Raw genomic sequence first — 27,788 nt, 5'->3', positions numbered from 1 at the left:
ACTCGACTGCTTTCAGATACATACGCCAAAATAAATTCAAGTGGTGGGAAACATGTTGGAGATTACCTGGGACCTTTAATTTTGGATTTGGTGAAATAAACAGTAGAACCAGTCTAAATTTCATAGGTTATTTTTTGTTCATTTTTAAGTACATTCTGTGTACTGTCTCTCATATTTCATAGGTTTTGATACTTTTGTCTTGATGGTACACTTGTGCCCTTTGAATTAGGAAGTTCATTTATTTGAAAAATTGAAAATAAAACCATTTTTAAAAATGTACAAAATTGAAATGTTGAGCCAAGTTGGCCTTATGTAAATACTGTCATCATCCAAGTCTCAGGCGTGTGTTGCCACAGTTATAAGGCTTTATTTAAGCAGTGCAAATAGTGGAAAAATGGCCTTTTACATTGAACTTAAAGACTTAATGTAAGCTCTTCCATTTTGGTATAGAGCTACAGACCACTTCTTACCTCCCTCCCAATGTCTGACTCTCTGAGATAACACTGGTGACAGTATCAGTGTGTTATTGCCAACTATTTTTTAAACCCATTGCTAATGCAACCAAACCAGATATGCTTCCTTGCCTGTAATGTCAATAAGTCTAACCTTCTTGATTAGGTCAATTGCATTGGTATTTTGGACCAGAATAAATGTTATAGCATATCCACATTAAATATGATTATGTAGTGAGGCCCCTCATTTATTATCTAGAACGGATTGCATGTGTCCAAATTGGACAGGCTGACCCAAACTGGTACTCAAATAACCTCTCTCTACCTCTGAGGTACAGTAGATTAGTCGGAAAGGAAGATCAAAATTTTGATTTAAATTACATTTTAAGACCACTACACTTAGAAAGCAATTTGGTCTGCGTGGTTTTGCATGAAGGGTGCATAGAATAGTTTGTATAGAATGTAATTGTTTCCATTACATTCTACAGCATAAAATTTGCTAAATATTTACCATATACAGTAAGTCAGATGACTTGGAGAATGAGATTGTGTTACTTTCACCTCATTGAATACAGACTTTGTAATCAAGTGAATTCACTTGGCATTCATACATGGTATTCTCCAACACACATAAACAAAGTTCTTCCATAATGTATAGTGCTAGACCTCTGTGATTAGTGCTCTGTACAGGTGGAAGATGAACAAATGACAACAATGAACAACAATAGAAGGCAACCACAGCACATTTTTACCAATCCTATCATCAAATACATTTGCAAATAAATGTCAGTTACTATTGCAAATTGAGAAGAACAGACATGAATAAACATTCCCATGTCTAGCACATAGTCTCATATTTAATATGCAGTCATATATCAAACCCATAGTACAACTACAAAGGTGAGCTGCAGAAAACTCTACAAAACTCATCAGATCTCAGCAAAACTAGCTGGATGGACAGATATTCTATTATTTCTGGTTACTTGTGCTCCCAATAGCATATTGATTTCAGCTTTAATAACACATGGCCATTCGAAACCTGTAGCGTAGTGGTTAAGGTAAATGACTGGGACATGCAAGGTCGGTGGTTCTAATGTAGCCACAGTAAGATCCGCACAGCCGTTGGGCCCTTTAACAAGGCCCTTAACCCTGCATTGCTCCAGGGGAGGATTGTGTCCTGCTTAGACTAATCAACTGTACGTCGCTCTGGATAAGAGCGTCTGCCAAATGCCAATAATGTACTGTAATGTGATGTAAACCGAGTTTCATCTTGGTTTTTAAAAGTCCCCTGGGGGGCTAAGTACACATGACTGATTCGGTTTTGAATCCCTGTATGTCATCTCGGCTGAAGTTGTGCGTGAGAAGTGAGCAGGTGTTCCCTCGGTATTCCCTGTCAGCTCTGGGTCACACACAGTAAAACTAAATGTGAAGAAAGCCGAACTGCGCACAGCAATGAGGAGTCTTAACGTAAGAGTGTGTTATTGGCCATCGACGTTGGGCGATGATGTATATACTATTCACTATGGAAAGGTCAGTCAATCAGGAGATGTTCATGATGAGTGACTTCTCTTGCTCCTCTAAAAATATGGATTCTGAGAGAGGCACAATGTCAAGAGGGGCTTCAGCAGATTATGGTTCTTTGGTGCAGCTTTTACTCAGCATATGAGGAGGGGAGAATTAATTGAAGACCTGCTTTTGTGAAACAAATGCTCACTAAATTTGCAGCTCTAATATAGTCAGAAGACAAATTACCATAGCACAATAAATTTTGATGCATATTACTTTAAGCCAAGACCACTTCTGTCATTTAGATCCAAGAAAATATTTACAATGCAAAAGTGTGAATGAATAGTGATGCAAATTGAAAAGAGTCACAAAGATTATAAAAGAAAAAAACTTGAAAGATGAGCGCAGGTTTTTGTGGTAGTTGAGCACTATGACACCCAATTCAACTAATCTTCAATAAACCCCTTGATGAGCAGAACCTGGTGTTTTTGGGCCTACACCCACACCCGCCTGTTTCAGTTTGGACACCCAGAGGCTGAAATTTAAATAGCACAAGATGCAAGTTGCAAAAAGTACTGCAAGGTTATCCACTTGTTATCCATATACATATGTTTGTCAAAAGAACTGCAGGTCACTCATGTTACAGCATCAAAAATCTGAAGCAGTATAAACCTTTTATTTCAAAGTTGTTTTCTTTTGCCTTTTGAGTGTGGTCTAATGGTACATTTCTTGTTAGTCCTTCTTTAAGACACAATAAGAACAAGGGGTATAAGCCAAAACTATTTAAAGGTGAAATTAAAATGCTATGGTTCCAGAGATATATTTTCACATTGAATTACTGTGAGCCTGACAAGGCTATGACCCGATGGGGGTTGACACACTGCTAAATTAACTGAAGGCAAAGTGACAAGCCTAGGCAAGCTGAATTGCCAGTTCTTGACATCAAACATTCTTGTGTTGTTATTTTCATGTGATCATGTGATCACCTTCAGGGTGGAAAACATTTATGTTCTAAATGTTATGTTCCTATGTCTCTAACTTTCTACTGTATTCTTATTGTTCACAATGGACACATTTAGCTTTGAATTGTTGATAAGAAATATTCAACCAACCTCCAACCCACACCCCAATTTCCCTAGCCCCCCTTGCACAAACACACAGACACAGGCACAGACAAACAGACACAAACACACACAAATTCTTACACAATCTTTGTTCATATTAAGATATAATTCCTTGTCAACTATTCATATTATTTGTATACTTCAACTTGTATTTTACTTAAATCGTAATAACTTAAACCAACTTCACTTATGGATGAGTATGGTCACTGTAAAATGACTAAATGTAGCCCAGGTGCAGGCAAAGCAAAGCAAAGCAATAGAATTTGGAAATGAGTTACTCAAAAGAGACCTTCTGAGCCGGCAACACAACAGACAAATAGCTCTCTGCCGTCTTAACAGGTTCCACCAGAGCCTCCTGTGAAATCATAAATTCTGCTTTTAAAGATAAATATTTACCTTCTCACCTTTGTATTACTTAGCTTGTAAGCTTACTTGCTGAGGCAGCCACACAGCCTGAATGCCCAGTTTGATGCATTTATCAAACAGATATTGTTTCCTGAGCTAAAAACGGGCCGCAAGTAATTGTGGCATTATTTGGAACAAGATGTTGCCGTTCAGTATTTTATTGTAAATTTTCCCAACATTAATTATTCAGAAAATGAGCAGTCCATAGTGGTCCATTATACCACAATGAACTGCATCTAAAAAAGCTAACAAATCTAGAGAATTCATCACATCTCAGCAAAACAATTTGGATGAATGGATAGTACTATTGCTAAGTGGAAACATACTTTAATTTCTTCTTTGGGTGTACTGCCACTTTAATACCACAATAAAATAAATATAAATAAATAACGTACCGTCATTGGCACTATTGCTTGCAAGCCATACTCACAAAAGAAAATGCTGTTTAGCATTCCCTCCACGTTGCAGAACCTGTGTAAATCTCCATATTAAAAGCCTCACAGGAGACACTGTACAGCAGAGCTTGGCCAGAATGGAGAAGTGGTCTGCCAGTCACAGATGACAGCTTGTATTTCAAGTCTTCTGGGCTGGAGGGGCCTTTTATAGCACATGTATGAGCTGAAATCTGTATAGTACGTGATATTTCTGGTGAAACTATTTTCTATTCAATCTTTGTTGATGTCAATGTTTTAAAATGCATGTGTGTCAACCGAATAAGAAATCTCAAATGACTAAAATGCAATGTTACTTTCTGGAAGATGGGCTCCGCGGTTTTCACAAACATGAGTTTGAACAGATCAAACATAATATGCAACAATTGCTTTCCAAATTTTCCCTTTATTAGATTTACATTTTAATGTTGAGTAATAAAGAAACATGAAGTCACCAAAATACGTACATTTAATGTTAAACATATTCATAGATAATTAATTCTGCTTTGTAGGAGAACATCAAACAAAGTATTAATGTGGTAAAATATGTACCTCTTAGTGCAGACAACAAATATAAGCCTTTTATATTGTATTTAACAAAGAAATGCATATGTTGTCTTCTAACATCTATCTGTTATGTTTATCACCTGTTATGTTTTTAGTACTTTTTTAAGAAGTTAATTGATGAATATAAACTAAATATAAACTAAATATAAACATTTCTTATTTAGTAAATATAAACAAAATACAATTGGCTGAAATGCAAAATGTAAGGGCATTATATTATCAAGCATTTTTAATAATAACACAGTATTCAAATATTTTACATTTCTCATGTCCTGAGAACTCAATTCCACTGACATATAACTCTACCATCTATGGATGTATACATACAAACACCTACACCAAAAAGGATATAATGCACTGTATATGAAAATATCAGCCAACTATTTATATCATTCATTGCACTCCTATTAAAATATTGCAATCACACAATGGCACATACCTATAGTGTGAATTCAATACTTTTACCAGCACTGAAACACATCGACCATTAACTTTCCTCAACACTCATATTTACATAACAATATACTACATTATTGTAGCAAACTTTGGAAGTTTCACAGAAACCAGCTCATTCTGAACCACGGTCTGTAAGCAGGTCTGATAAACACAGAGGACGTTCCTCTGCCTTTGACCCAACATAGAACTCTGGTTGCTTCACACAGTCTCAACCAGCTCTCTAAAAGATTTCTTGCTTTGAATTTGAACATATTGTTTGTGAATTGGTGTATCTCTTTTAGTAGCTGCTGATTGAGTAAGCTTTAACTCGCAAAATAAAGGCCCTCTGTCCCTGGATATACATTTTAAGGTCCAGGAAGGGACACGATTTCATAACGTTTACTGTCGGTTCACGGGACTGCCTTTTCCGGCAGTCACACTTGTGGCATCGTGAGACACGGAGACGGGAGACGGTGAACCGCTTGGTAGACCAGCCTCTTGGGGGCCAACCACTCAGACCATGCAGGTCACCTGGACAAGAGATGGTGTTTAGTTCATCACTACACAAATCTTCAGATAAATCAATACAGCCATACTGAACAAGGCTGTGCAGATGCCTGCTGGGAAAGTGAGGAGATGGATTGGACAGAGTGCCTCACCTCCCCGCTGCCTCGCTCAGAAGGCTTTTCTCTGTGGAGCGCTGGCCACTTTGTCCACATAAGAGCTGCACCCGTGGCGGAATACGTCCCACATCATCTGAGACTCGTAGCTCTGTCAGGAAGGAAAGAGCACATATTTGTTCACAAGGATTGTCATGTATGCACATACGGTACAACGTACAGGCGCCCTCCATCTTTAATTACAGATTAGAGGCATACCCAGGAGGAGTTGGGAACTATTATAAGTGTTCATGGAAGGAGTGAGCTTTTAGTTTGCAGGCTAACATGATTTTGAAACACGGCTTACAGGTGTTTACAATAACAAAGCAAGGATACACTTTATCCACTTGGCTAGTAAGTGGCGTAATCTTAATAGCCTCGTTTTATGGGTGTTGAAGTTTTGAGGAGATTGAGGAGACTACAGAAAGCTGACAGCTTCTTAGTCCACATGATTCCCCATAATATGGACTGTAGACGCTTGCCTCACCTTGCTTTTGTTTCTTTTATGATACACGGTACACACACACACACACACAAATCTTAAAAATATGTTTCAAGGCACTAAATGGAGGGTAAAGTACAGGCAATGGAGCTCAGATCAGCACTGAAACCTGGGTTTAATTCTGTAAGACATGAATGACCTAATTTCATTTTAATGAAGAAAATTTGCATTTTCAAAGTGAGTCAGTTATGCCGGTGTGCTTGTCTGAGTTTCTGATGTGCTGGGTTTTTTTGACACATGGAAGAGTCTGAATGTGAATGTTACCCACACCAATTTAACTGCAAATTATGTTCCCCACACCAGCTTAACTGCAAATGATGTTCCCCACACCAACTTAACTGCAAATGATATTCCCCACACCAACTTAACAGCAAATGATGTTCCCCACACCAGTTTAACTGCAAATGATGTTCCCCAAACCAATTTAACTGCAAATGATATTTGTGTGTGGGGGGGGGGGGATGGACAATTTTTTTTTTACACTACCATTCCTCTAAGAGCACTTGTGATTGTTTTCAACTTGTGAAGCTGCACATGTGTTTCTCAAATGTAAAGTGAGTCACACTAAGTCTAGTTCCAGGTTCCTCCTGCTGAACATCTACCATGTCATTTCTGTGCTTGTACAGGCCTCCTCTGATGAATCAGAGCTACACATTTTCCATGGCAGTTAAAATGTCAGCGCTGTCTTAAAGGCAGTAATCCTGAAACTGACTGAAGATGCATTCTCCTCTAAATGCTTTAGCTTCAGGTGCTGTTCTCCAGCTCTCTGAGTTTATCATTCTTTAATCCTCAATCCATGCGTGCGTGTACAGGAGGGCTCTGGAATTGCGCCTCCAGTTACCCACACCTAGTCCTGAAAGCTAAATTTGATATTGCCCTGAAACACATTGTACCTAGACCCTTTCCAAATTCCATGAGCTAATCCTTCAAAGATGCAGCATCGCCAACGACATGTTGCATGCATGTTTTGCTTTGTTATTTAGCCTCTTTTTTTTTGCCTTTTTTCATTGCAAAAGATAAAACAGACCCGACACAGTGCATATGACTTTTATCTTCCGTAACGTAGTAGCCTGCTCCGCTGGGCTCCTCCCTGCGGCGTTTCTGAGCTGGCAGTGCGAGGGCACGCCCTTCACCTGAGCGTGTGACGACTGTCCGATCAGCAGCAGGCAGTCCAGCGTGTCCAGGAGCTGCTCTTTCCTCAGGGTGTAGAAGCGCTGCTCACTCGGACCGCTGCTCATCTCCAGCTCCTGCACCGCCACGTTCAGGGCCAGCGTGGCGCACTGCAGAGCACTGAGGCCTGTTCCCAACACCACCAGGGGCCCAGGCATCACAAGAGGACCGTGAGGCACTTTGTACCATCGTATGTTTCATGAAGCATGCATGTCAGCTGATTTATGCCATGTCCATAAATCACACTAACTACCTTGTGCATGTATGAACAACCAGAGTGATTTCTTCACTTAAAAAGTAAAGGTATTTAGTCAGGTCCTATTAACATTGGCAAAGATGTCATGAAAATGAAAATCAAGCACACCATTTATGTCTCTTGCCTCCACGTCAACGTACATCCCGTTGTTCATGAAGTTGTTCAGCACCTGTGACACAGAAGGTAAAACCTGAATAAAACCTGCAAAGATAACTCACACACTGTCATAAAAATCTCTTATTCTAATTATGACAGAATTTTCGAACAAAAACTCCCGAACATAGCAGTCTATTTATGTAAAATTTGCAAGCAGCAGGAAGTAGTTCTGTATTTGATCAGCTATGATTATGTATGCTGGGATATATCTAGGTTGACACAATACTGTTAGATGCATTCAACTATGCAAACGTATACAAGGAGTAGCCAATGGACAAAGTCACACAGTAATATTACTGCCATAGTGTTTATGTACAAAGTAAACACCATCTATCAGCGAACACACAGAAAAAGGTTTCACCCGGCAGGAAAAGGTAAAGGAGCTCAGATTACGGGTGATTTTCTACAGTTTGTCCGAGTGTTTACCTCCACGACTCTCACATATCCATTCTCTGCGCAGAGGTGAAGGCACGTCTTGCCAAACCTGTCCCTCTCAGTCACCCTGGCCCCGAGCAGGAGCAGGTCTGCCACCATCAAGTGTTGGTTCCTCTGAGCCGCGAGATGGAGGGCGGTCTGGGGGAAAGGAGGGGAGGGACACCATATCACATTGGCTCAGGAGGTAAGAGCAGTCGTCTGGCAGTCGGAGGGTTGCCAGTTTGATCCCGCCATGGGTGTGTCGAAGTGACCTTGAGCAAGACGCCTAACCGCAAATTGCTCCTGACAAGCTGGTTGGTGCCTTGCATGGGTGTGTGTGTGTGTGTGTGAATGGGTGAATGAGAAGCATCAATTGAACAGCGCTTTCAATAAAGGCACTATATAAATGCCAACCAACCAAATATCAACAAAGAGGAGACTCTCTATCAAAGCATAACTACAACAACCTGACTTTGATATCATAATTTTGGCAGCATATCTATACACTTTATGTAGGCATGATCTAAACAAACTGGAAGCATGGTGGTCTGCAATTGCTGTTTAGCGTTGGTTCAGCAGGACAGTACCTTGCCTTCAGCGTCTCTGATGTCAAGCTGGCCCATGGAAGCCAACCGTTTGGCAATGCTGTAGACAGTGGCCCTCTTGCCCTGGCTCACCACTCTGTGCAGCAGGCTGTAGAGAGATGGTACAGGTGAGTGCCTCCTCCTCCACTGTCACAGCATTTCACAGAACTGAAAAACTGTGGAAAATAAATACTACACATTCAATATGCTCTCAATAAATATTCACACCAGTCATATTACACCTGGTGCCGGTTGTTACAGTTGTTTTGTCAGATGCTAAGAACAATTGGTGGTTGAATATATGTGAGCATACGGTTTAATAAGGGGTGGGTCGCGGTCGATACATAGGCTCAAAAAGATGCAGATGAACTGAGAGAGAAGGCCGCAGAAAGAGAGGTTCAATCAGAGGCTTCTTCTGATGGACATAACTGAAAAGCTGCAATCCTCTATGGTCCTCTATTCACCATTATGGTAAAAACAAGATTTTTCACCTCAATACTCAGGAACTAGATCTTAATGGATTACTGCCCTGTTTTGGAATTGATGTCAATAGCTTTCTCTGAAAACATTCAGCTATAACATTTTATCACTAAAGATCTTGACTGTAAAAGTTATAGTAGAGTTCTGTTTTCCTCATTTGTGAGTGAAGTTTGGCGTGTTTGCACATGCGTGTCTTTGCACATGTGCGCTATATCCGTGACTCAATCAGTCAACAAAGTGAGAGTGGATGGGAATCACCTATATGTAATGTTTCCTTAGAATATAAACATTCTGGCTTTGCTGGGAAATCTATCTCTTTCAAACTTAGTTGGAACATCTCTATTATGAAATCACACAGTAATAGCCCTTACTGTCATCCAAGTCAGTGACAACTCATGGCTGGAATTGAATTCTCAACTCTTGCTGACATCCCTGACTGACTATTACAAATCTTGAAATCTCCCCATAGTTGCGCATAACTGACTGCTTTACTAAGTTTCAGGACATGGAAAAGTCTGCTTCAGATTTGAGTCTATGCATGCTGTATCAATGGCAGTGGAAGGACTGTGGCTTTTTGTGACGTGTCACGCTGCAATGCGCTGTGACTATGACGCACTCTTTCATGAATATTAAAATAACGGATTCCACAGAACAGGTGCTTTAGGTCTAACAGGGTTACTCACATCCTCCCACTGCCATCTGGGGCGAGGAGCTCTTCGTCTGAGACGCCTCTCAGAAGACTCTCCTCCCTCTGCAGCTGACACCAGAAGAAGGACATGCAGCTCCAGTACTGGCCCAGACCCCCCAGACCCCGGGCGGGGCCCTCCTTCTCCGACAGGGGCTGGGGGCTGTGGAAGCGGAGCTCGGATGGGGACGGGGCCCGGTACTCCGGGCTGCCCGGGGAGCAGGGGGCCCGGGGGGAGCGGCCGTCGGACCTCTCCTCTCCCTCATTGGTGCGGTGGCCCCCGTGGCTGTCAGGGGGGATGGAGTGGAGGCTGCAGGGCAGGGGGGGGGGGGAGAAGGCACAGCTCTCCGGGGAGCTGCTGGGAGACGTCTCAGAGGGGTAGCCGTACTCCTGAGGCTGTTCCTGGCTGGAGCAGGGCAGGTCAAACGGCCAGGGGCTTCCCTGCCAGTCGGGGCAGTACTGCGGGGAAACGCTGTCCTCGTTCTGGGGCTGTTTGTGGACCTCGCTGGCTTTGAGGTCTTCCTCAAGAACCTCCACGATGATCGCCAGGTCCTCCAGACTTGTTTGCCGTTTATTCTGGAAGAAATTACATTTGCTTTTGTTATTTTATCATTTTTCAGGGTCTGAATCTGTTTAAAGATGGACTGCAGATGTTTATTTCTTAAAAGCTTGCTTTAAACTAATCCAGAGATCCTGCTGTTATTTCCTGACATTGAAATCAACAATGAAATTGGGGAACTGAGATTCGTATTCTCAATTGAATAGTTTAGTGTAGTGAACTAGGGGCTCATGCTTGGCTCAGTCTTTCCCTGTAACAGCAGACCAGGGGCTTGTTCCACAAAGCAGGATTACTGAGCTAGCCAGATAACTGCACAAGGTAAAACCCAGCACACTACTTTTACTTCAGTCTATGTCCTGATTTGGGAGGGCTCTGGGCTTTACTCATAAAAACCCAGCAGTAATCCAGCTAATTTTATGATCCTGCTTTGTGGAACAGGCCCCAGGCCCTTTGGCCAAGATATCAAAGTTCAGAGTTGAGATCATTCCAGTAGAATCAAAAGGTCACCCCCAGATATACACCAAGTAATTTGATGTTTGGAGACAAATATTTTTTTTTAAATCTTTTGATCCCCATCAGAGTCTCCAATGTCCAACTGAGATTTAGTTGCAATACTTAATAAAATAAAATGTTTTAAATAATATAAATGATTTTGTCCAGGATAAATGAGTATACTAAACAATAAATGCAAGAAAAAAGCATTTTGTTCTTTTAAAACTCACCAGCTTCTTTCTGCGATCTCCACTTGATGTTACTCGTTTTTTCTCTCCTGGAACAAATGTAAATTTTAATTCACTCATGCAAAAATATATTTCCCATATGGAAAGATCGCTCCATACATATTGATTAATATCACACAAGTCTTTTTTTGTGACCATGGTGGACTGTTCTTCTATTGTAAGATTGCAATTTCACAAGTGGTATATGTATTGTCACCTTGGTGACAATACATATACCACTTGTGAAATTGCAATCTTACAATAGAAGAACAGTCTTGTTTTCTGCTTCATTTTTCTGGCAGACCCATCTGAATAAACTTATGATGTACATTAATCAAAATCATTGGCACGTACTGGAAAATACATTTGAAATTCCTCCATATATTAACATACATTATTCAAATGTGTTACAATATACACTCCCTGAGCACTTTTAGGTTGACCTGTACACCAGCTTGTTAATGCAAATATTTAATCAGCCAATCATGTGACAGCAACTAAAGGCATAAAAGCATGCAGACATGGTCAAGAGGTTCAGCTCTTTTTCAGAATGGGAAGAAATGTGATCTAAGTGACTTTGATTGTGGAATGATTTTTGGTGCCAGACAGGGTGGTTTGAATATCTCAGAAACTGCTGATCTCCTGGGATTTTTACACAGTCTCTAGAGTTTGCAGAGAATTGTGCAAAAACCAAAAAAAAAAACAGCAGTTATGTGGCCAAAATGCCTTGTTAATGAGAGAGGTCAGAGGAGAAGGGCCAGACTGGTCAAAGCTGACAGGAAGGTGACAGTAACATATTACAATAGTTCAGAAGAGCATCTGAACACACAATGTGTCAAACCTCTTAAGTGCTGCAGCACCGGAAGACCAATTACGTCTAAAAAAAAGTCTAATGAATACCTAATGCAGTGTTCACTGAGTGTATTTCTCAGTACATGGTAATATATTTTGTGACTGCAGTGATCATATTTACCTGTAGCCCTTGATGATTTTCCCTGGCTTCCCTTGTGGAAACAAAATACATTACAAAATCAGTAAGAGCACTCCATATTATGTGGTCAAGTCTAAGCTTTAAGAATCAATTAAAGATATACCTGTATTGTATTGGGATCCAGACCCTTGGCTATTCGTATTTTTCTGAGCATATCTCTGACTGGCATTCTCACGCGCACTCCCAGGTACCGTTTTTCAGATTGTGAGAGTTTAGAACCTTTAGAAAAGGGCCAATAAATAAATTACTTAGACTATGTTTCCACAACAGTGTGATATTCACAAGTGAACGTTTGAAATACTAGTAAATGGGTGCTATACTATGATGTACGCAATCCACGCCACCTCTTGATGACAGCTTATTTAATCACACAAGCAGTACCGTTTAGGGCAAAAGTTTATATCTAAAGCACATTAAAGTGCAAATGTTCTTCCAGTTAATTCATAAAAATAGGCATATAATTATCTCTTTAAAATAACTCGTTAAAAAACTAGCAATAACAAGAATCTAACAAAACATCTAACATCAATTAAATAAAAAATAAAATAAAGCAGGCCTCAATTAGTCATGTTCAATTTTTTATGCAATTCATAATTACAAATACATGCTTTCATAATTAAAATGATTTGGACTACAGAAATGACGAGGGCTGTGAGCAAAGGTTATTAAACATTGCTGGACCTACCAGTGGAAGCCTTTAGCTGCACGTTCTTGTTGCTCGAGATGTCACTGCCTTCTAAAATCTTCGCCTGTGTGAACCCCGAAACAGGCGAATTTGGTTTATTTTGGGGGCTGGCCAGTTCTCCAGGCAACGGCGATCCACTACTAAAGTTAGATCCATCTTCGCTACAGTTTCTGCTCCGGAACATTTTTATTATTTTTTAAATTCCAGACGAAGAACGAGCAACAATGACGAGCCACTTCACTTAGTGACCCCCCCCCCACCCCGAGACGTCTTCAGAGCCAGGTGCAGTCAAATCCTTTTACGTGTGCTGACGAACTGCATGCACCTGAGAAAGCACAACTGTATACAAAGAAATACGAGTGTGAACTAAAATGAGTTGGTAAACACCATGCTAGCAGCATATTGTGTGGACTAAATCATAAGTTAACCTTAAGCACGGGAAGTGCATCTGTTAGCATTTGCTGGCAGATGTGCATTTATGTAGCCCGTCGTCCGTGGGCGTGGATGGAAGGCTAAGTGGTGAAAAAAAGAAAAAGTAGTCCTATCCTGTTTTGCTCTAACCTACTTGACTCCGGCGTCCCCCCCCCCCCCCCCCCCCCCCCCCTCCATGTTTATTACAAATACACAACAAATGTATTCCGTGAAACGTGGTCGATTTGCGCAATAGTTTCTAACTTAAAAATAAAACTATTATTATGAAAAATAGTATGGAACGATCTAATTTGCTGCGATACTTTTGTTTCATGTAGTTTACATACTGTATATTTTCATATTCGATAAACTACTCATTATATACCTAGATGGCCCTATTTGTGTAAAAAATCCTATAAACAATTCAATAATATAATTTCGTACGTATTATGCATATGGGTACATCGTGCAAGTTGTTACACAACGTTTAGCATTCCTAGGTTGTTGCACATCTTGCTGGTTGAACATTCACCTGTATGTTAAGCCTGATATTAGAATGGGAGAACTTGGAATGGCACTACAGAACTTTAAAACCAGTCCACATGACTGAACATTATCTTTTTTATTTATTTAGGTAATATAATTAATAACTTTATGGGAGCTGTATTCCAGAATGGCAGAACCATGTTTCACAAAGTAAAAGTTTTGCCTGCATATAATAAACTCTCAGGAGTGCCTTGGAGGCTTTTACCCATTTAAAAGAAGATAGAAAATCTAACAAAAACATAACATTTAAAATAATAATACATAATACTAGTTTTGTTGTTTGACAAAACAAGGTACAGTAGTTAGTAATACATACAGCCAACTCTCACTGAATACATCTGATTAAGACCTAAACATTTTTGTTCCAACAAACCATTTATGTAGAGCTCCTGTTCAGTTTATGCACAGCTGTTGAATAGTAAGAGTCGTCCTAATTAGGACTATGCAGGCCCTGCACAGTCTGGATTTTAAACCAGGCTGTGCAGCGAATCCATGAAATTGACATTTTTATGTAGCTCTATAGCTCCACCATGTGGTCAATTAGCACAATTTTATACAAATGCACTTTGCATCCACACCTACATTGGGCTCCAGAATGATTGGCATCCTTAATAAAAATGTAGAAAAAAAGCTGCATATAATAAACAACATGGATAATGAGATATATTTTATGTTCAAACATACAAAAAAAGCAGATACTTTTATTGAAATATATTTACTCATATTTCAATGTTTTTTATTGAGTAATCTAATTTTTTTCTGAATTAATCTCAGTCTAAAGCAACTACATTGTGTCATCCCATCACTTTCTGTTTCACTAGAATATAAAAATGAGGTAACAAGCATGCAAAATCCCTTTGTCAACCATCAGCATGGGAAAAGCTCAAGAATTGTCAATTCAGAAGAAGCAGATGGCAATTGACCATCACAGGTTGGGTAATGGGTACAAAACCACACATAAAAAGTTAAACATATCACTTAGCACTGGAAGGGCGATGCTAAAGCCATGAAACATATGGAAACTTTGTTGCAAACTTGCCAGAGGATGCAAGTGCATATTATCCCCACAGACAGTAAGGAAGATGGTGAAAGAGGCCATAGTAACCCAAGGATTGCAGTTTAGGAATTGCCGAGTTGTTGTGTTGGTGTGTTGGTTGTGTCTTGGGGTCACAAAAAAAAAACATAAAACCTCCATAACAGCAGACTCTTTGGAAGGGTGGCACAAAGATAACCCTTACTGAGCACAATAAACATAATCAAGCATCTTGAGCTTGCCAACCCTCATTGGATTTATGACTGGAAGCTAGTGCCATGGTCAGATGAGACCAAAATGTAAAGTTTTGGCCATACACACCATCAACATGTTTGGTGGCAAAATGGAATGCATACAAGGAGAAGCACCTCACACCTACTGTCAAATATGGTGGTGGGTCATTGATTGCTGGCAGTGGTCCAGTGATCAATGGCACAATTAATTCAACAAAGTATCAAGAAATCTTGGCAGAAAATCTGGTTGCCTGTGCTAGGATGCTGAGTCTTGGGTTATAGGTGGATTTTCCAGCAGGACAAACGTACATCAAATCCACACAGAAATGGGTAAGTGAAAACAACATCCATGTTCTGCAATGGCCATCTCCGTCTCCACACTTAAATTCCATGGAAAACCTGTGGGTTGAACTGTAGAGGGCAGCATATAAGCGGTTATAAGAATATCAGTGATCTTGAAAAGTTCTATAGTATATAGAGTTTCAGTGCTCGCTTATCTGGAGTGCAATTTGGGCAGCTACATGTTCCTTTGATCACTTTATGTGTTCAATCATTGGTGTTTAGCTAAACCTTTATTTGTCTCAAACTGTAAATTACAGTTGCATCGTTTGTGGTGGACTATCATATCTTAGTTAGCTATATAGCCAGCCTCTGTAGTGTAGCCTCTGTGGTTTTGTTAAAGTCTTCAGCAGACAGCAGTCACTGCCCTTCTGCAGTCTATGTCACTGACACATCCACAAAGCCAAGTGCATTAGGATAACCGCAGAATTACCGTAAATCCTCAAATTGTGGCCGGGGTCTTTTATTTACTTAGGCTGCACAAAGCACAGGCCTTTATTTGGGGCAGGCTTGTATTCGAGGCAGGCCTTTATTTCTTATTAGGCTTCTGTTGTAGAATTTTATTCTTAGAAATAAAGTAAAAGGCTACACTTAAAGTGGGCCAACACTGTTCAACACTTCCTGTAACCGTTCAGAAATCAATTAGTGTAGGCTAATCAGGAACACCGTTTGGAAAGTCATAGTGTCAGTCTTAACAGACTTAGTTTATTGCAAATATTCTCAAACACAATAAATCGCATGCAAGTCCAGAATCCATAAAATAACAACTTGCCAGACACGCCTTCATGAACAATAACAAATTAGCGTAGATAACAGCAAGTTATGGATCTTTTTTTTGCGTTTTATTGTGAGACATGCGTTTCGTTTGGAGCAGCATACCGGTAGGCTTTCAAAAGATTTTCGTTTTGGTTTGGGATTTAATTTACTTTTGGACTGTTTGATTCTATTGCTAAATGTTGCGACTGATTTATTAAATTCGTAGGCTGGAATGCCTCGCGGCAATAATTGTGTTTAAATGTATACTGCTTCAGCCTTTTGCAAGCTACTCAGAAAGGGGCGGCAAGCGACTGGTAGCTTGAGAGCAACGTGTTGGAGACCCATGGTGTAGGACAACGACTTTTCATTGGCAACAGTATTAAACCAACCAACAATATAAAATATTAAGAAGAGCTCTTTTATTTCATTGAGTTAAATCGAAACTCAAATTGTATTTGGGGGCCGGCCTTTATTTGTCCGAATCGACCACGCCCCCGGCTATTATCCGAGGCCCGGCTTCAAATAGAATCCCGGACACAATTTGAGGATTTACGGTATGCCATCCCGTTTACGGTCACGCTTCAAAAATCAAGATAAGATTAACGTTAAAGGGGGGCAGACCGTAGATAATGACCTAGCAACAAACAAGACAAGCCAGCTTTGGTAACTACAAATAAGCCACAAGCAAGTGGAAGGGAACTTTTACAGGTCATGAGAAAATATAACGTTACACACGCTTTCCCGATGGCTAACATTGAATTGAGAATCTATTTAACTTCGTCAATGACTAACGCTTCTGCGGAGCGTGAATTTTCTAATGTGTCAAAGACAAACAAAATTACATCACTTCGGGACAAGAAAGGCTAAGCAATCTCTCTCGCAACTGAGTAGAAATTAACGTGTTAAGGATTTCCAGACCCTGGATTTAAGAATTCGCACTTCTCAACTCAAAAGGCAATAAATGATAGGCTCTAAATGAGTCGGCTATCCCACTCTTGTTTCACTAAAACCCCGACCTACTCGGAATGTTAATGCGACATACGATTTAAAAATATATATTATTATTTGGCATATCAGACTTCATTGGGCCGATAAGCAGGTGGGTTATCTGCTGTGTAGGCCTTGCGCCTATTACTGGTGTTCATTTTCTTTGACGAACTGCGTTTATATTGGTCAGTTGCACCCTTTTTACAGTCCATGATTGCACCAGACTGCAAGCTAAAATTGATGTGTTTATGCGCGGTTCGTTGAGTAGCAGCAGGCTTACATATGGGCAATGTAGCTATTGGTTCTACCTTCACATTCGACTATTTTTCCTCTGACGCGCACAGTTGGGTGAGAGCAGCAATGACTCAGAGATGAGAGAGAAATGTTGTTAATTTGGCAACAAATGTATTTATTTATTTATTTATTTTCAAGAGGCTGATACAGCCTTATCACGAGTGTGAGTGTTTGGGTATTCCAGAAGGTGGCAGTATTTTCCACTTAATGAGTTAATATAGGCTACTGGTTATATCATATCTATATATTTCTAAATGTAAAAAATTATTTTATAATGAAGTCATTATATAATCAATATATGCAACCATTATATTGGTGGATTGGTTAATTATATGTTATTTATAGTGGGCAAATTCTTGCAAATATATTTTAGACTAATGTCTCTTTCACTTCCTAAATGTATACATTTATAAGAGGAAACTGGCTTTAACATATCATTATAACTTTCCTGACAGTTACCCCAAGCTGAAAAAGCATGTTTAAAGAGCATTTTGTTGAATCATATGAAATAAAGTTGACAAATAGGGTTTTACTGTTTGTTTCTGGATTAAATGTTACTGTAGATGGTTCCAAGTTTCTATAGAATTCAGAAAGACATGGATTCAGACAGTTGAACTGGTTTGGTCAGTATGAGGGGCAACTCAAGTCAAAAGTCAAAGTTTGAGGGAGAGAGGGAGAGAGAGAGGGGGAGGGTGGTGGTGATGGTGTGTGTGTGTGTGTGTGTGTGTGTGTGTGTGTGTGTGTGTGTGAGAGAGAGAGAGAGAGAGAGAGAGAGAGAAACCCTGTCCTGATACAGGGAGGATAGCTGGAATGTGAGCCAGATAATCAGTGGTGTGTTTTTGGTCCAGTTTTTTTAAACGATTTTGAGGAAACTGATATACTGTAAGGGCTGGTCCCAGGGACTTGGACTTGCTCACACATGTTCTGGTCCTTAAGAACAGCTTGAAAAATACCATCTGCTTTTTTACAGTATTAGAGTATACAGTGCAGTAATATGTATAAAGGTAACATACATGTTCACATGTGTATTGTAAGTTCTTGCATTCTGTCTCCAACTGAAATTTCCATTGCATTGTACATGTACCAATACAAGACTATAGAACACTGCAATTCAGTGCTCTAAAACTACCCGTCTGGTATTCAATGTTCCCAGACATTCACATGTCACCCCCCTGCTCAGCAACCTCCACTGGCTGCCTGTTATGGCTTGCATCAAATTTAAAACTTTGGTGCTCGGGTACCTGGCAGTTAAGGGATCAGCCCCTGTATATATTCAGTCACTTATCAAGACATATATGCCAGCAAGACCCCTCCGTTCCGCTACTTCGTGCCGTCTGGCACCTCCCCCTCGCCACACCTGCACTTCACGCTCATGACTGCTGACTGTACTGCCCCACGGTGGTGGAATGACCTCCCTGTGGATGTCAGAACGGCAGAGTCTCTGACCTCTTTCAAATGCAGATTGAAGACTCATCTCTTCAGGCTGCACCTTTCCCTCCCTACCTCACCACCATGATTAGCCTTGTATATGCCATAGACTATAATGGCACTTATATAGTTATATATAGATATTGTTGTGTTTTTTATTAGCTATTGTATTGTTGTACTTGGGGTATTCTAGCTACCAACCGTGGTGTGCTAGTTTGTAAGTTGATGTATTCTTCAAGGGTTCCGATTGTGTCTGTATGGTTACACTAGGACTCGGAACCATACTGTCCTCTTGGGTCCTCTTCACACTTGTTCCTGTGTTTGATCTGCACTTCACTGTACGTTGCTCAGGATAAGAGCTTCTGCTAAATGCCTTGTAATGTAATAATGTAATGTAATAATTCAGTTTTGATTGAAAGCCAGCTGTCAGATCAGATCTGTTAACCCATTATGGACTAAGGCACCATATAGACAACCCATAGAAAGGCCTAGGAATGGTCATGTGTCTTGAAAAAACGGTCATATGATCCGTCTGTTAAGGGAGATGTGAGCATGCTGTTGTAAGTGCACTCATGGACGAATATATATATTTTTTATGAAGCAAACACAAAATATGAGCCATTAGAACCTCAAAAGACATTCATCCCTCATTATTTTACTTGCAGTAGGTAGTGTCAAGACAGGTCACTTCTTTGACAAGGAGTCCATGTTAACCATTCAGTGCATTTTCATATATTACTGTAAATGTGTGTTGCTACTATTTTGAAAATGATGACAGTTTAACCTGTTTTGGTTTAACACTTGAACTATTTTTTATTTAGCTTTCTTATAAAATATTCATGACTCTTGCAATCAAGTCTCTGCTTGGTCAAGTGCAGTGTCTCTAGGAAAAGACATGTTGCTTACAATGTTGAGTGTTTGCCGAATCAGCAAACTATACAAACACATGACATCATTAGTAATGTACTTCAAAATGTGACCTGTACGAGGTACATCAGACTTAAAGTGATTAAACCCATCTTTAAAAATTTTACATTTGAACATTTACATTTTGGGAAGTGTTTAAATGAAATTAAATGGTCAACAATGGACAATGAATCCATCCATCAGACCAGACAGGCCTTCATTGTTTAACATTTCATTTAATGTAATGTCTGAAAAAACTATTTTGGATATGCAGTGATGTACTCTGAGAGTTACTCCAAGGCTGCATATTCTGCCCTGACATCTGCCAAGTTGGCACAAAGAGAATCACTTTACGAGAAGCAAATAAAGTTATTTTCTGAAGAAACACATTTAGTTTACCAAATTTACTAGCAGGCTTATTTAGTTGGGTCTTGTTTTCCTTAGAAACTGACTTCCAGTGAAAACCTGTTGTTTAACCAAGATAAGGAAAAAAAACCCCAGGCAAGATATAATAGATCTTGTTATTGTTCGCCTGCAGAAAGAGGAAGTTTCCTCCATTTTCCTTGTAACAAAATAAGTTGGCGACGACACCATGTACCAAAATGTACGATGGCGATGTACCAAAAATTTAAAAAAGAAAAGAAAAAAAAGAAAAAGATGTTACTAATTTTTTAAAGATATAAATATAAATGAGATATATTCATATTATATTCATGCCATATACCATGCTGCAATATCTAATGGCATAAATATGGATGGATTTTTATGAAGAATTTGGATTAAAAGCGTCTGCCAAATGACTAAAATGTAAATGTAAATGAAGAAAATTGGTACTGGTAACATATCAATGGCAAAGATGAAGAGGGAAAGGTTGTTACCTGGAGCTAATGAATAATTAAACGATAAAGGTCAGTTCAGGTCATGCAAATAAGCCATTTTATGACATTACCTGGCTATAAAAATAAAGTTGGATAAATGGTGGGAGTGGATCCTGGGAGCTGGGTCGCGGGACATGAGCAGTGAAAGAGGAAATATGTGATTAATGAAAGAAGTGTTTGGGTGGGGAATTACCTTGCATTGTATTAGGGCTGGGCCACGACAGACATGTCTCTGCAGGTCAGCGGCTTCCTGTAGCTCTCTGTGCACGTGGTACGGTAAGCAGGAAAGCACCGCACCGATACAGCAGCTGAACCTGTCTCAGGCTCCTGAGATATGACCCGTATCTCCCTCTGCCGAGAAAGGAATCCCCCAACAGTGAATGACGGCCCCAGTTACTCCAGGACAGAAAACCTGCACTCTCCAATATACTTCTTTCTCTATTTTTTTGGCCAGCGTGTTTTTTTCTGTTGCAAATAAAATAGACTAAAACAACATTTTTGTGAGTGCGGCCTGTAGCGTAGTGTTTAAGGCACATGACTGGGTCGGTGGTTTCATCCCCGGTGTAGCCACAATAACATCCGCAATGCTCCAGAGGATTGTCCCCATGCTTAGTCTAATCAACTGTACGTCATGCTGGATAAGAGCGTCTGCCTCAAATTAATGGATGCCATTAATGGAATGTAAATGTGAGTGCTGGTTTTGGGTTGTTTATTTGTGAACCAGGTCATTTGATTGCTCTGTATTCTAGTCTGTGACTCCACTAACAGTGACTCCAATAACACTACCCACATGGTCACCCAACTGAACACTTCCGGATTTCCATTTTTGCATGTTCCATTGAAGAATGCAACCATATTTCTGGAAGAACTGTGCCCAGATGCAGAATACAAACAGACATTCATTTAGGCTTTTTTTATTTTTACCATTAGAGGGCGCCAGTCCACATGTTTTAGACTAAGCTGTGCTTCCCAAACTAGCTCTTACAAACTTTTCTTGTTTTTCTCAAGTAAGGAGCAGTTTACAGCGGGTATACACATAGCATTCAGGACTCAGGAATTTATCAGCAATCTTATCAAAACAGCTTATACATTAATCAGTCATATATTGTTAATATATAAAAAAATAATTCATCGAATTATTCATATTAGTGTAATTTAATAATATCATATCCCATTATTATGCTGCTCACTATCATATCAGGGCCAGCCCGTGCAATACAGGCTGGTGCACAGTCACCTTTGGCCACTGATTCATTGGTTCCTTCAATGGCTGTTTGCGTCAAGGAACTTCAGCACAGATCAGTACAGCCAGGGCTGGATTTCCCATGATTCCAAAGGGCAGCAGCAGTGAGCATCCTGACATGGGAATGTCTAGGAATGTGTGTGCCAAGGATTGTCTGTGCTGTGGGTGGGAATGCTGATGTTGGTGCTCTTTAAAATGGACCTGGTGCAGGAAGGGATGAAAGAGGTTGAGCGTGCTGTGTGGACATATATTTTACTGTGATCCAGTAGCCAGGCCTTCTCAAGCTTCTCAATCTCTTGTGGATAAGGTCCTCCATTAGAAAGATGTGCCCCAAGCCTCATACCAGGGCTTCCGTCTAGCTCAGGGGTTGGCAACCCTGGTCCTGGAGAGCCGCAGGGTGTGCTGGCTTTCGTTGTTACTTGGCATTAATTGATCAATGAAAGCCGTTGATTGCACAGTTAACTCACCTCACCTGGTTTCTTGGGTCTGAATCGGTTGCTTATTTTAAGGTGGAGACGAAAGCCAGCACACCCTGCGGCTCTCCAGGACCAGGGTTGCCGACCCCTGGTCTAGCTAGTAAAGGACAGTATTTCAAATTGGTCATCTCCACCTGCTTGTCTGTCAGTAGCAGAACAGTGGTGCACAAAAACGGTGTGGGTCTTTATTTTGCAGGGTGATAAATGCAGGTGTGTATTTGGCAGGGAGATACTGGTTGGTCTGTATTTGGCAGGGTGATACAGGTGGGCCTGTATTTGGCATAGTGATACAGGTGTGTCTGCATTTTGCAGTTTGATACTGGCAGCTTTATAATTTGCAGGTTGATCGAGGTTATTATATATTTGACATGGCGACACAGTTGGATATGTTTTTAGCATAGTGGTAGAGGTGGCCCTTTTCCTTTTTTACTGGATGATACAAATGCCTCTGCATTTTGCTGGGTGATACAGATGCCTCTGTATTTTACTGGATGATACAGATGCCTCTGCATTTTGCTGGGTGATACAGATACCTCTGTATTTTGCTGGGGGATACAGATGCCTCTGTATTTTGCTGGGTGATACAGATGCCTCTGTATTTTGCTGGGTGATACAGATGCCTCTGTATTTTGCTGGGTGATACAGATGCCTCTGCATTTTGCTGGGTGATACAGATGCCTCTGTATTTTGCTGGGTGATACAGATGCCTCTGCATTTTGCTGGGTGATACAGATGCCTCTGTATTTTGCTGGGTGATACAGATGCCTCTGTATTTTGCTGGGTGATACAGATGCCTCTGTATTTTGCTGGGTGATACAGATGCCTCTGTATTTTGCTGGGTGATACAGATGCCTCTGCATTTTGCTGGGTGATACAGATGCCTCTGTATTTTGCTGGGTGATACAGATGCCTCTGTATTTTGCTGGATGATGCAGATGGATTTGTATTTGGCATAGTAACACAAGTGGGTCTATTTTTCAGCATGGAACAGGTGGGTCTGTACTTGACAGGGTGATGCAGGTGATGTATTTGTTAGGTGACTGTAAAGAGGGAAGTAGACAGGACTTGCTATGCTGGTCATAGTTTAAAAGCAGATGTGAAAAAAGTAGAAACGGGGTCAGAAAGTAAAAGTCCTGCCATGTGTTCCCTGCCTTGTGTTATCACTAATTAATTATACCTCCTGGCTGAGCAATTATGCTAGGTAGCAGGTACTGTAATTGGAACAAAATACTGGGGAGGGCTTACTTTTTGAACCTACACAAACCACTGTTTAACAGTGTGTGTGGATACTAGGTTTTCTCTTTTTCCCTCTCCCTCCCTGCCACCAGCGGCTCCTTGCCCCAGGGCGGGGCCTGCGACACACAGCTGTGCGGGGCCAGTAATCTGCTGTAATAAAAATGTGCCTTTTCTTGTTTACTCGAGCTTTCTGGCTGAACCTTGCAATAAGAGGGGGAGACAAGGTAAAATTCCTTTGTGTGTTTTGTGTGCGTGCCCCGGTCCAGCTTTCTTTGCTGTGTAGATTTGAGATTAGTGGACTAGGATCTACCCAGACAATGCATTGAAAGCACCAAAGTATATGTGAGGGAATGAAAGATTCATAAACAGTGGGTCTTTTGAAAAGGTTCAAACAAAAGATTTCGCTCTTTATTTTTTTTTAAGAATACGGCCATAGTGATTTATTCTGCGTTTGATTTTTATGCACACCGTCCACCATTTCAGGACATTCTCAACCGAATTATTTACATGGTGATTGTTACTAGGTTTACTGCTTACTCCACATGCAAATGCCGACAGCAGTGAATGCCAGCCTACTACTGAGAGCACAACTCTAGTACTAAAGAGAAGTCATACTACTGAGAGCACAACTCTAGTACTAAAGAGAAGTCATACTACTGAGAGCACAACTCTAGTACTAAAGAGAAGTCATACTACTGAGAGCACAACTCTAGTACTAAAGAGAAGTCATACTACTGAGAGCATAAGTCTAGTATGAAAGAGAAGTCATACTAAGATGTAGTGGGGCAAAAAAGTATTTAGTCAGCCACCAATTGTGCAAGTTCTCCCACTTAAAAAGATGAGAGGCCTGTAATTTTCAACTATGAGAGACAAAATGAGAAAAAAAAAAAAATCCAGAAAATCACATTGTCTGATTCTTAAAGAATTTATTTGCAAATTATGGTGGAAAATAAGTATTTGGTCAATAACAAAAGTTCATCTCAATACTTTGTTGGCAATGACAGAGGTCAAACGTTTTCTGTAAGTCTTCACGAGGTTTTCACACACTGTTGCTGGTATTTTGGCCCATTCCTCCATGCAGATCTCCTCTAGAGCAGTGATGTTTTGGGGCTGTCGCTGGGCAACACGGACTTTCAACTCCCTCCAAAGATTTTCTATGGGGTTGAGATCTGGAGACTGGCTAGGCCACTCCAGGACCTTGAAATGCTTCTTACGAAGCCACTCCTTCGTTGCCCGGGCGGTGTGTTTGGGATGATTGTCATGCTGAAAGACCCAGCCACGTTTCATCTTCAATGCCCTTGCTGATGGAAGGAGGTTTTCACTCAAAATCTCACGATACATGGCCCCATTCATTCTTTCCTTTACACGGATCAGTCGTCCTGGTCCCTTTGCAGAAAAACAGCCCCAAAGCATGATGTTTCCACCCCCATGCTTCACAGTACGTATGGTGTTCTTTGGATGCAACTCAGCATTCTTTCTCCTCCAAACACGACAAGTTGAGTTTTTACCAAAAAGTTCTATTTTGGTTTCATCTGACCATATGACATTCTCCCAATCCTCTTCTGGATCATCCAAATGCTCTCTAGCAAACTTCAGACGGGCCTGGACATGTACTGGCTTAAGCAGTGGGACACGTCTGCACTGCAGGATTTGAGTCCCTGGCGGCGTAGTGTGTTACTGATGGTAGCCTTTGTTACTTTTGTCCCAGCTCTCTGCAGGTCATTCACTAGGTCCCCCCGTGTGGTTCTGGGATTTTTGCTCACCGTTCTTGTGATCATTTTGACCCCACGGGGTGAGATCTTGCGTGGAGCCCCAGATCGAGGGAGATTATCAGTGGTCTTGTATGTCTTCCATTTTCTAATAATTGCTGCCACAGTTGATTTCTTCACACCAAGCTGCTTACCTATTGCAGATTCAGGCTTCCCAGCCTGGTGCAGGTCTACAATTTTGTTTCTGGTGTCCTTTGACAGCTCTTTGGTCTTGGCCATAGTGGAGTTTGGAGTGTGACTGTTTGAGGTTGTGGACAGGTGTCTTTTATACTGATGCCATTAATACAGGTAACGAGTGGAGGACAGAGGAGCCTCTTCAAGAAGAAGTTACAGGTCTGTGAGAGCCAGAAATCTTGCTTGTTTGTAGGTGACCAAATACTTATTTTACCGAGGAATTTACCAATTAATTCATTAAAAATCCTACAATGTGATTTCCTGGATTATTTCCCCCCATTCTGTCTCTCATAGTTGAAGTGTACCTATGATGAAACAGGCCTCTCTCATCTTTTTAAGTGGGAGAACTTGCACAATTGGTGGCTGACTAAATACTTTTTTGCCCCACTGTATGTTGTTCCCAAGAGTAATTTTACCCTGAATATGATATTAATTTGAACTTGGTTTTTGATTTATATATTTTTGGCTCAAACTGGGGGGCAGATCTTCGGTAGAAGAGATGGACATGGATGAGCTGTGGGGGGACTTCCCTGCCGTCTGTATTTCTGCATTTCTGCAAATTGAGCTGGAGATGTGGTCAGAAAGAATGCAATCCTCAATGGTGAGATACCATCAGGGAGGTGTCTGGTCGGTCCAGCAGAACAATGAGAACCACACATTACATTACATTAATGGCATTTGGCAGATGCTCTTATCCAGAGCGACGTACAGTTGATTAGACTAAGCAGGAGACAGTCCTCCCCTGGAGCAATGCAGGGTTAAGGGCCTTGCTTAAGGGCTGTGCGGATCTTGTTCTGGCTACACCGGGACTAGAACCACCGACCTTGTGCGTCCCAGTCCTTTACCTTAACCACTATGCTGCAATTTTCTCATATTTTTTCTTTGGTAGGAACAACATTTACGGGTGGTCCCGACCTGTCCAGCAAATCAAGTAAGCGGGCATTCCATTAATTTCCTATGGAGAGCCTTGCCATGAAAAGCTTGGATCAAAATCATATCAAATACGAATCAAGATTCAGCAACTGCATCATTTATGTGTTTAGGAGGAATAAATAAAAGTTTATCCAGGGTCCACATTATTGTTTTGCCAAAAAACCAATGGACCACAGTCCACCCAATCCGGTACCAACTAAGTAAAACGTCCCTTGTTTTTGTTAATCCCCAGAAAAACTATCTTCAGTGAAAAAATAAGATCAAATCCCTGACCTCAACATCATCAAGGCTGTCTGGGTCTACCTGGAGAGACAGAGGCAGGTGAAGCAGCCAAAGTAAAGGCAAAGGGTGGTGTCACCAAATATTTGATTTAGCGTTTTCTGCTCTATCGTTTTACGGATTCATTTTACATGTACCTAAGACTTTTGGACAATACTGTAAATCCAAATGATGAAAGCTGACAGTCTGCACTTTAACCTCATATTTATTGATTCATTACAAATCCAATTCAGAAGCAAAACAACAAAAATGGTATCACTGTCCCCCAAATATTTAGGTAGTAGGGCAATGTATATTGATGTATTTGTTTTTAAATTGTATTTTAATGGATGCATTTTATATGTACACTACATCCATATGTATTGAAGATCCCAAAGTTTTATGACATCTAACCTGAAGGTGAATGTCAGTTTGAAACCTTTTTTAAGTTACTGCCATAGTTTAGATAGATGTAATGATATACAAATGGACTATGATTTGACTTCATTATAATTTTTAATGTTTTTCATTTTTCTTTTTTATTTATTTGTCCTGGTACACATATGCACTCAGTAAGCACTTTATTAGGTATTTATTAGACTCAGTTTTAGACTTCTACTGCTGTAGCCTATCCACTTAGAGTTATGATGCGTTGTGTGTTCAGAGATGCTCTTCTGCATACCACTGTTGTAATATGTGCTTATTTGCATTCCTGTCAGCTTTGACCAGTCTGGCCATTCTCCTCTGATGTCTCTCATTAACAAGGCATTTCCGTCTGCAGAACTGCTGGATTATTTTTGTTTTTATCTTTGCAAACTCTAGAGACTAGTGTGCATGAAAATCCCGGGAGATCAGCAGTTTCTGGTTACTCAAGCCACCCTGTATGCCACCAACAATTTTTCCCCATTCTGATGGTTGATGTCAACATTAACTGAAGCTCCTGATCCATATCTACATCATTGTATGCACTGCACTGCTGCCACACAATTGGCTGATTAGATATCTCTATACTCTCTGCTTTTATTAAACAGAATATCATATTACCATACAAGTGATCGTATGACTTTTCAGAAAAACACGTTTTTCTGGTATTCATCTGAACTACAGC

At 40.5% G+C, this 27,788-nt stretch overlaps 1 protein-coding gene across 2 annotated transcripts; it reads right to left on the bottom strand.

The window, feature by feature from the left end:
- Positions 1-4,327: 4,327 nt before the first annotated feature.
- Positions 4,328-13,183, bottom strand: zgc:113279 (uncharacterized protein LOC553749 homolog). Of its 2 annotated transcripts, XM_061216236.1 has the most exons (11): positions 12,781-13,183; positions 12,199-12,314; positions 12,078-12,108; positions 11,108-11,154; positions 9,825-10,402; positions 8,665-8,770; positions 8,090-8,236; positions 7,616-7,676; positions 7,215-7,378; positions 5,580-5,691; positions 4,328-5,451 (listed from the first exon to the last, which is right to left on the bottom strand). In XM_061216236.1, exons 1-10 carry the CDS (start codon positions 12,962-12,964, stop codon positions 5,596-5,598), a joined length of 1,530 nt encoding a protein of 509 aa, XP_061072220.1. In that variant the 5' UTR covers positions 12,965-13,183; the 3' UTR covers positions 4,328-5,451; positions 5,580-5,595. The 2 variants fall into 2 exon arrangements, 1 of the variants encoding a protein (XP_061072220.1); XR_009704585.1 differs by having other exon boundaries at positions 5,580-7,378.
- Between the last annotated feature and the right edge of the window lie 14,605 nt (positions 13,184-27,788).

The sequence above is a fragment of the Conger conger genome, chromosome 13, assembly GCF_963514075.1.
Source record: "Conger conger chromosome 13, fConCon1.1, whole genome shotgun sequence".
NCBI classification, from domain to species: Eukaryota; Metazoa; Chordata; class Actinopteri; order Anguilliformes; family Congridae; genus Conger; species Conger conger.
The sequence above is the reverse complement of the archived record's forward strand: the minus strand, read 5'-3'. Positions and strand labels throughout refer to the sequence as shown.

Bases quoted from the DNA above. Each gene is read 5' to 3' on its own strand.
- zgc:113279 (XM_061216236.1), bottom strand. From the start codon at position 12,964: ATGTTCCGGAGCAGAAACTGTAGCGAAGATGGATCTAACTTTAGTAGT. The intron at 11,155-12,077 runs GTAAATATGATC...CATTTGTTCCAG, and splicing joins AAAATCATCAAGGGCTACAG to GAGAGAAAAAACGAGTAACA. The intron at 7,379-7,615 runs GTGTGCTTGATT...TGTTGGGAACAG, and splicing joins GGAGGCAAGAGACATAAATG to GCCTCAGTGCTCTGCAGTGC.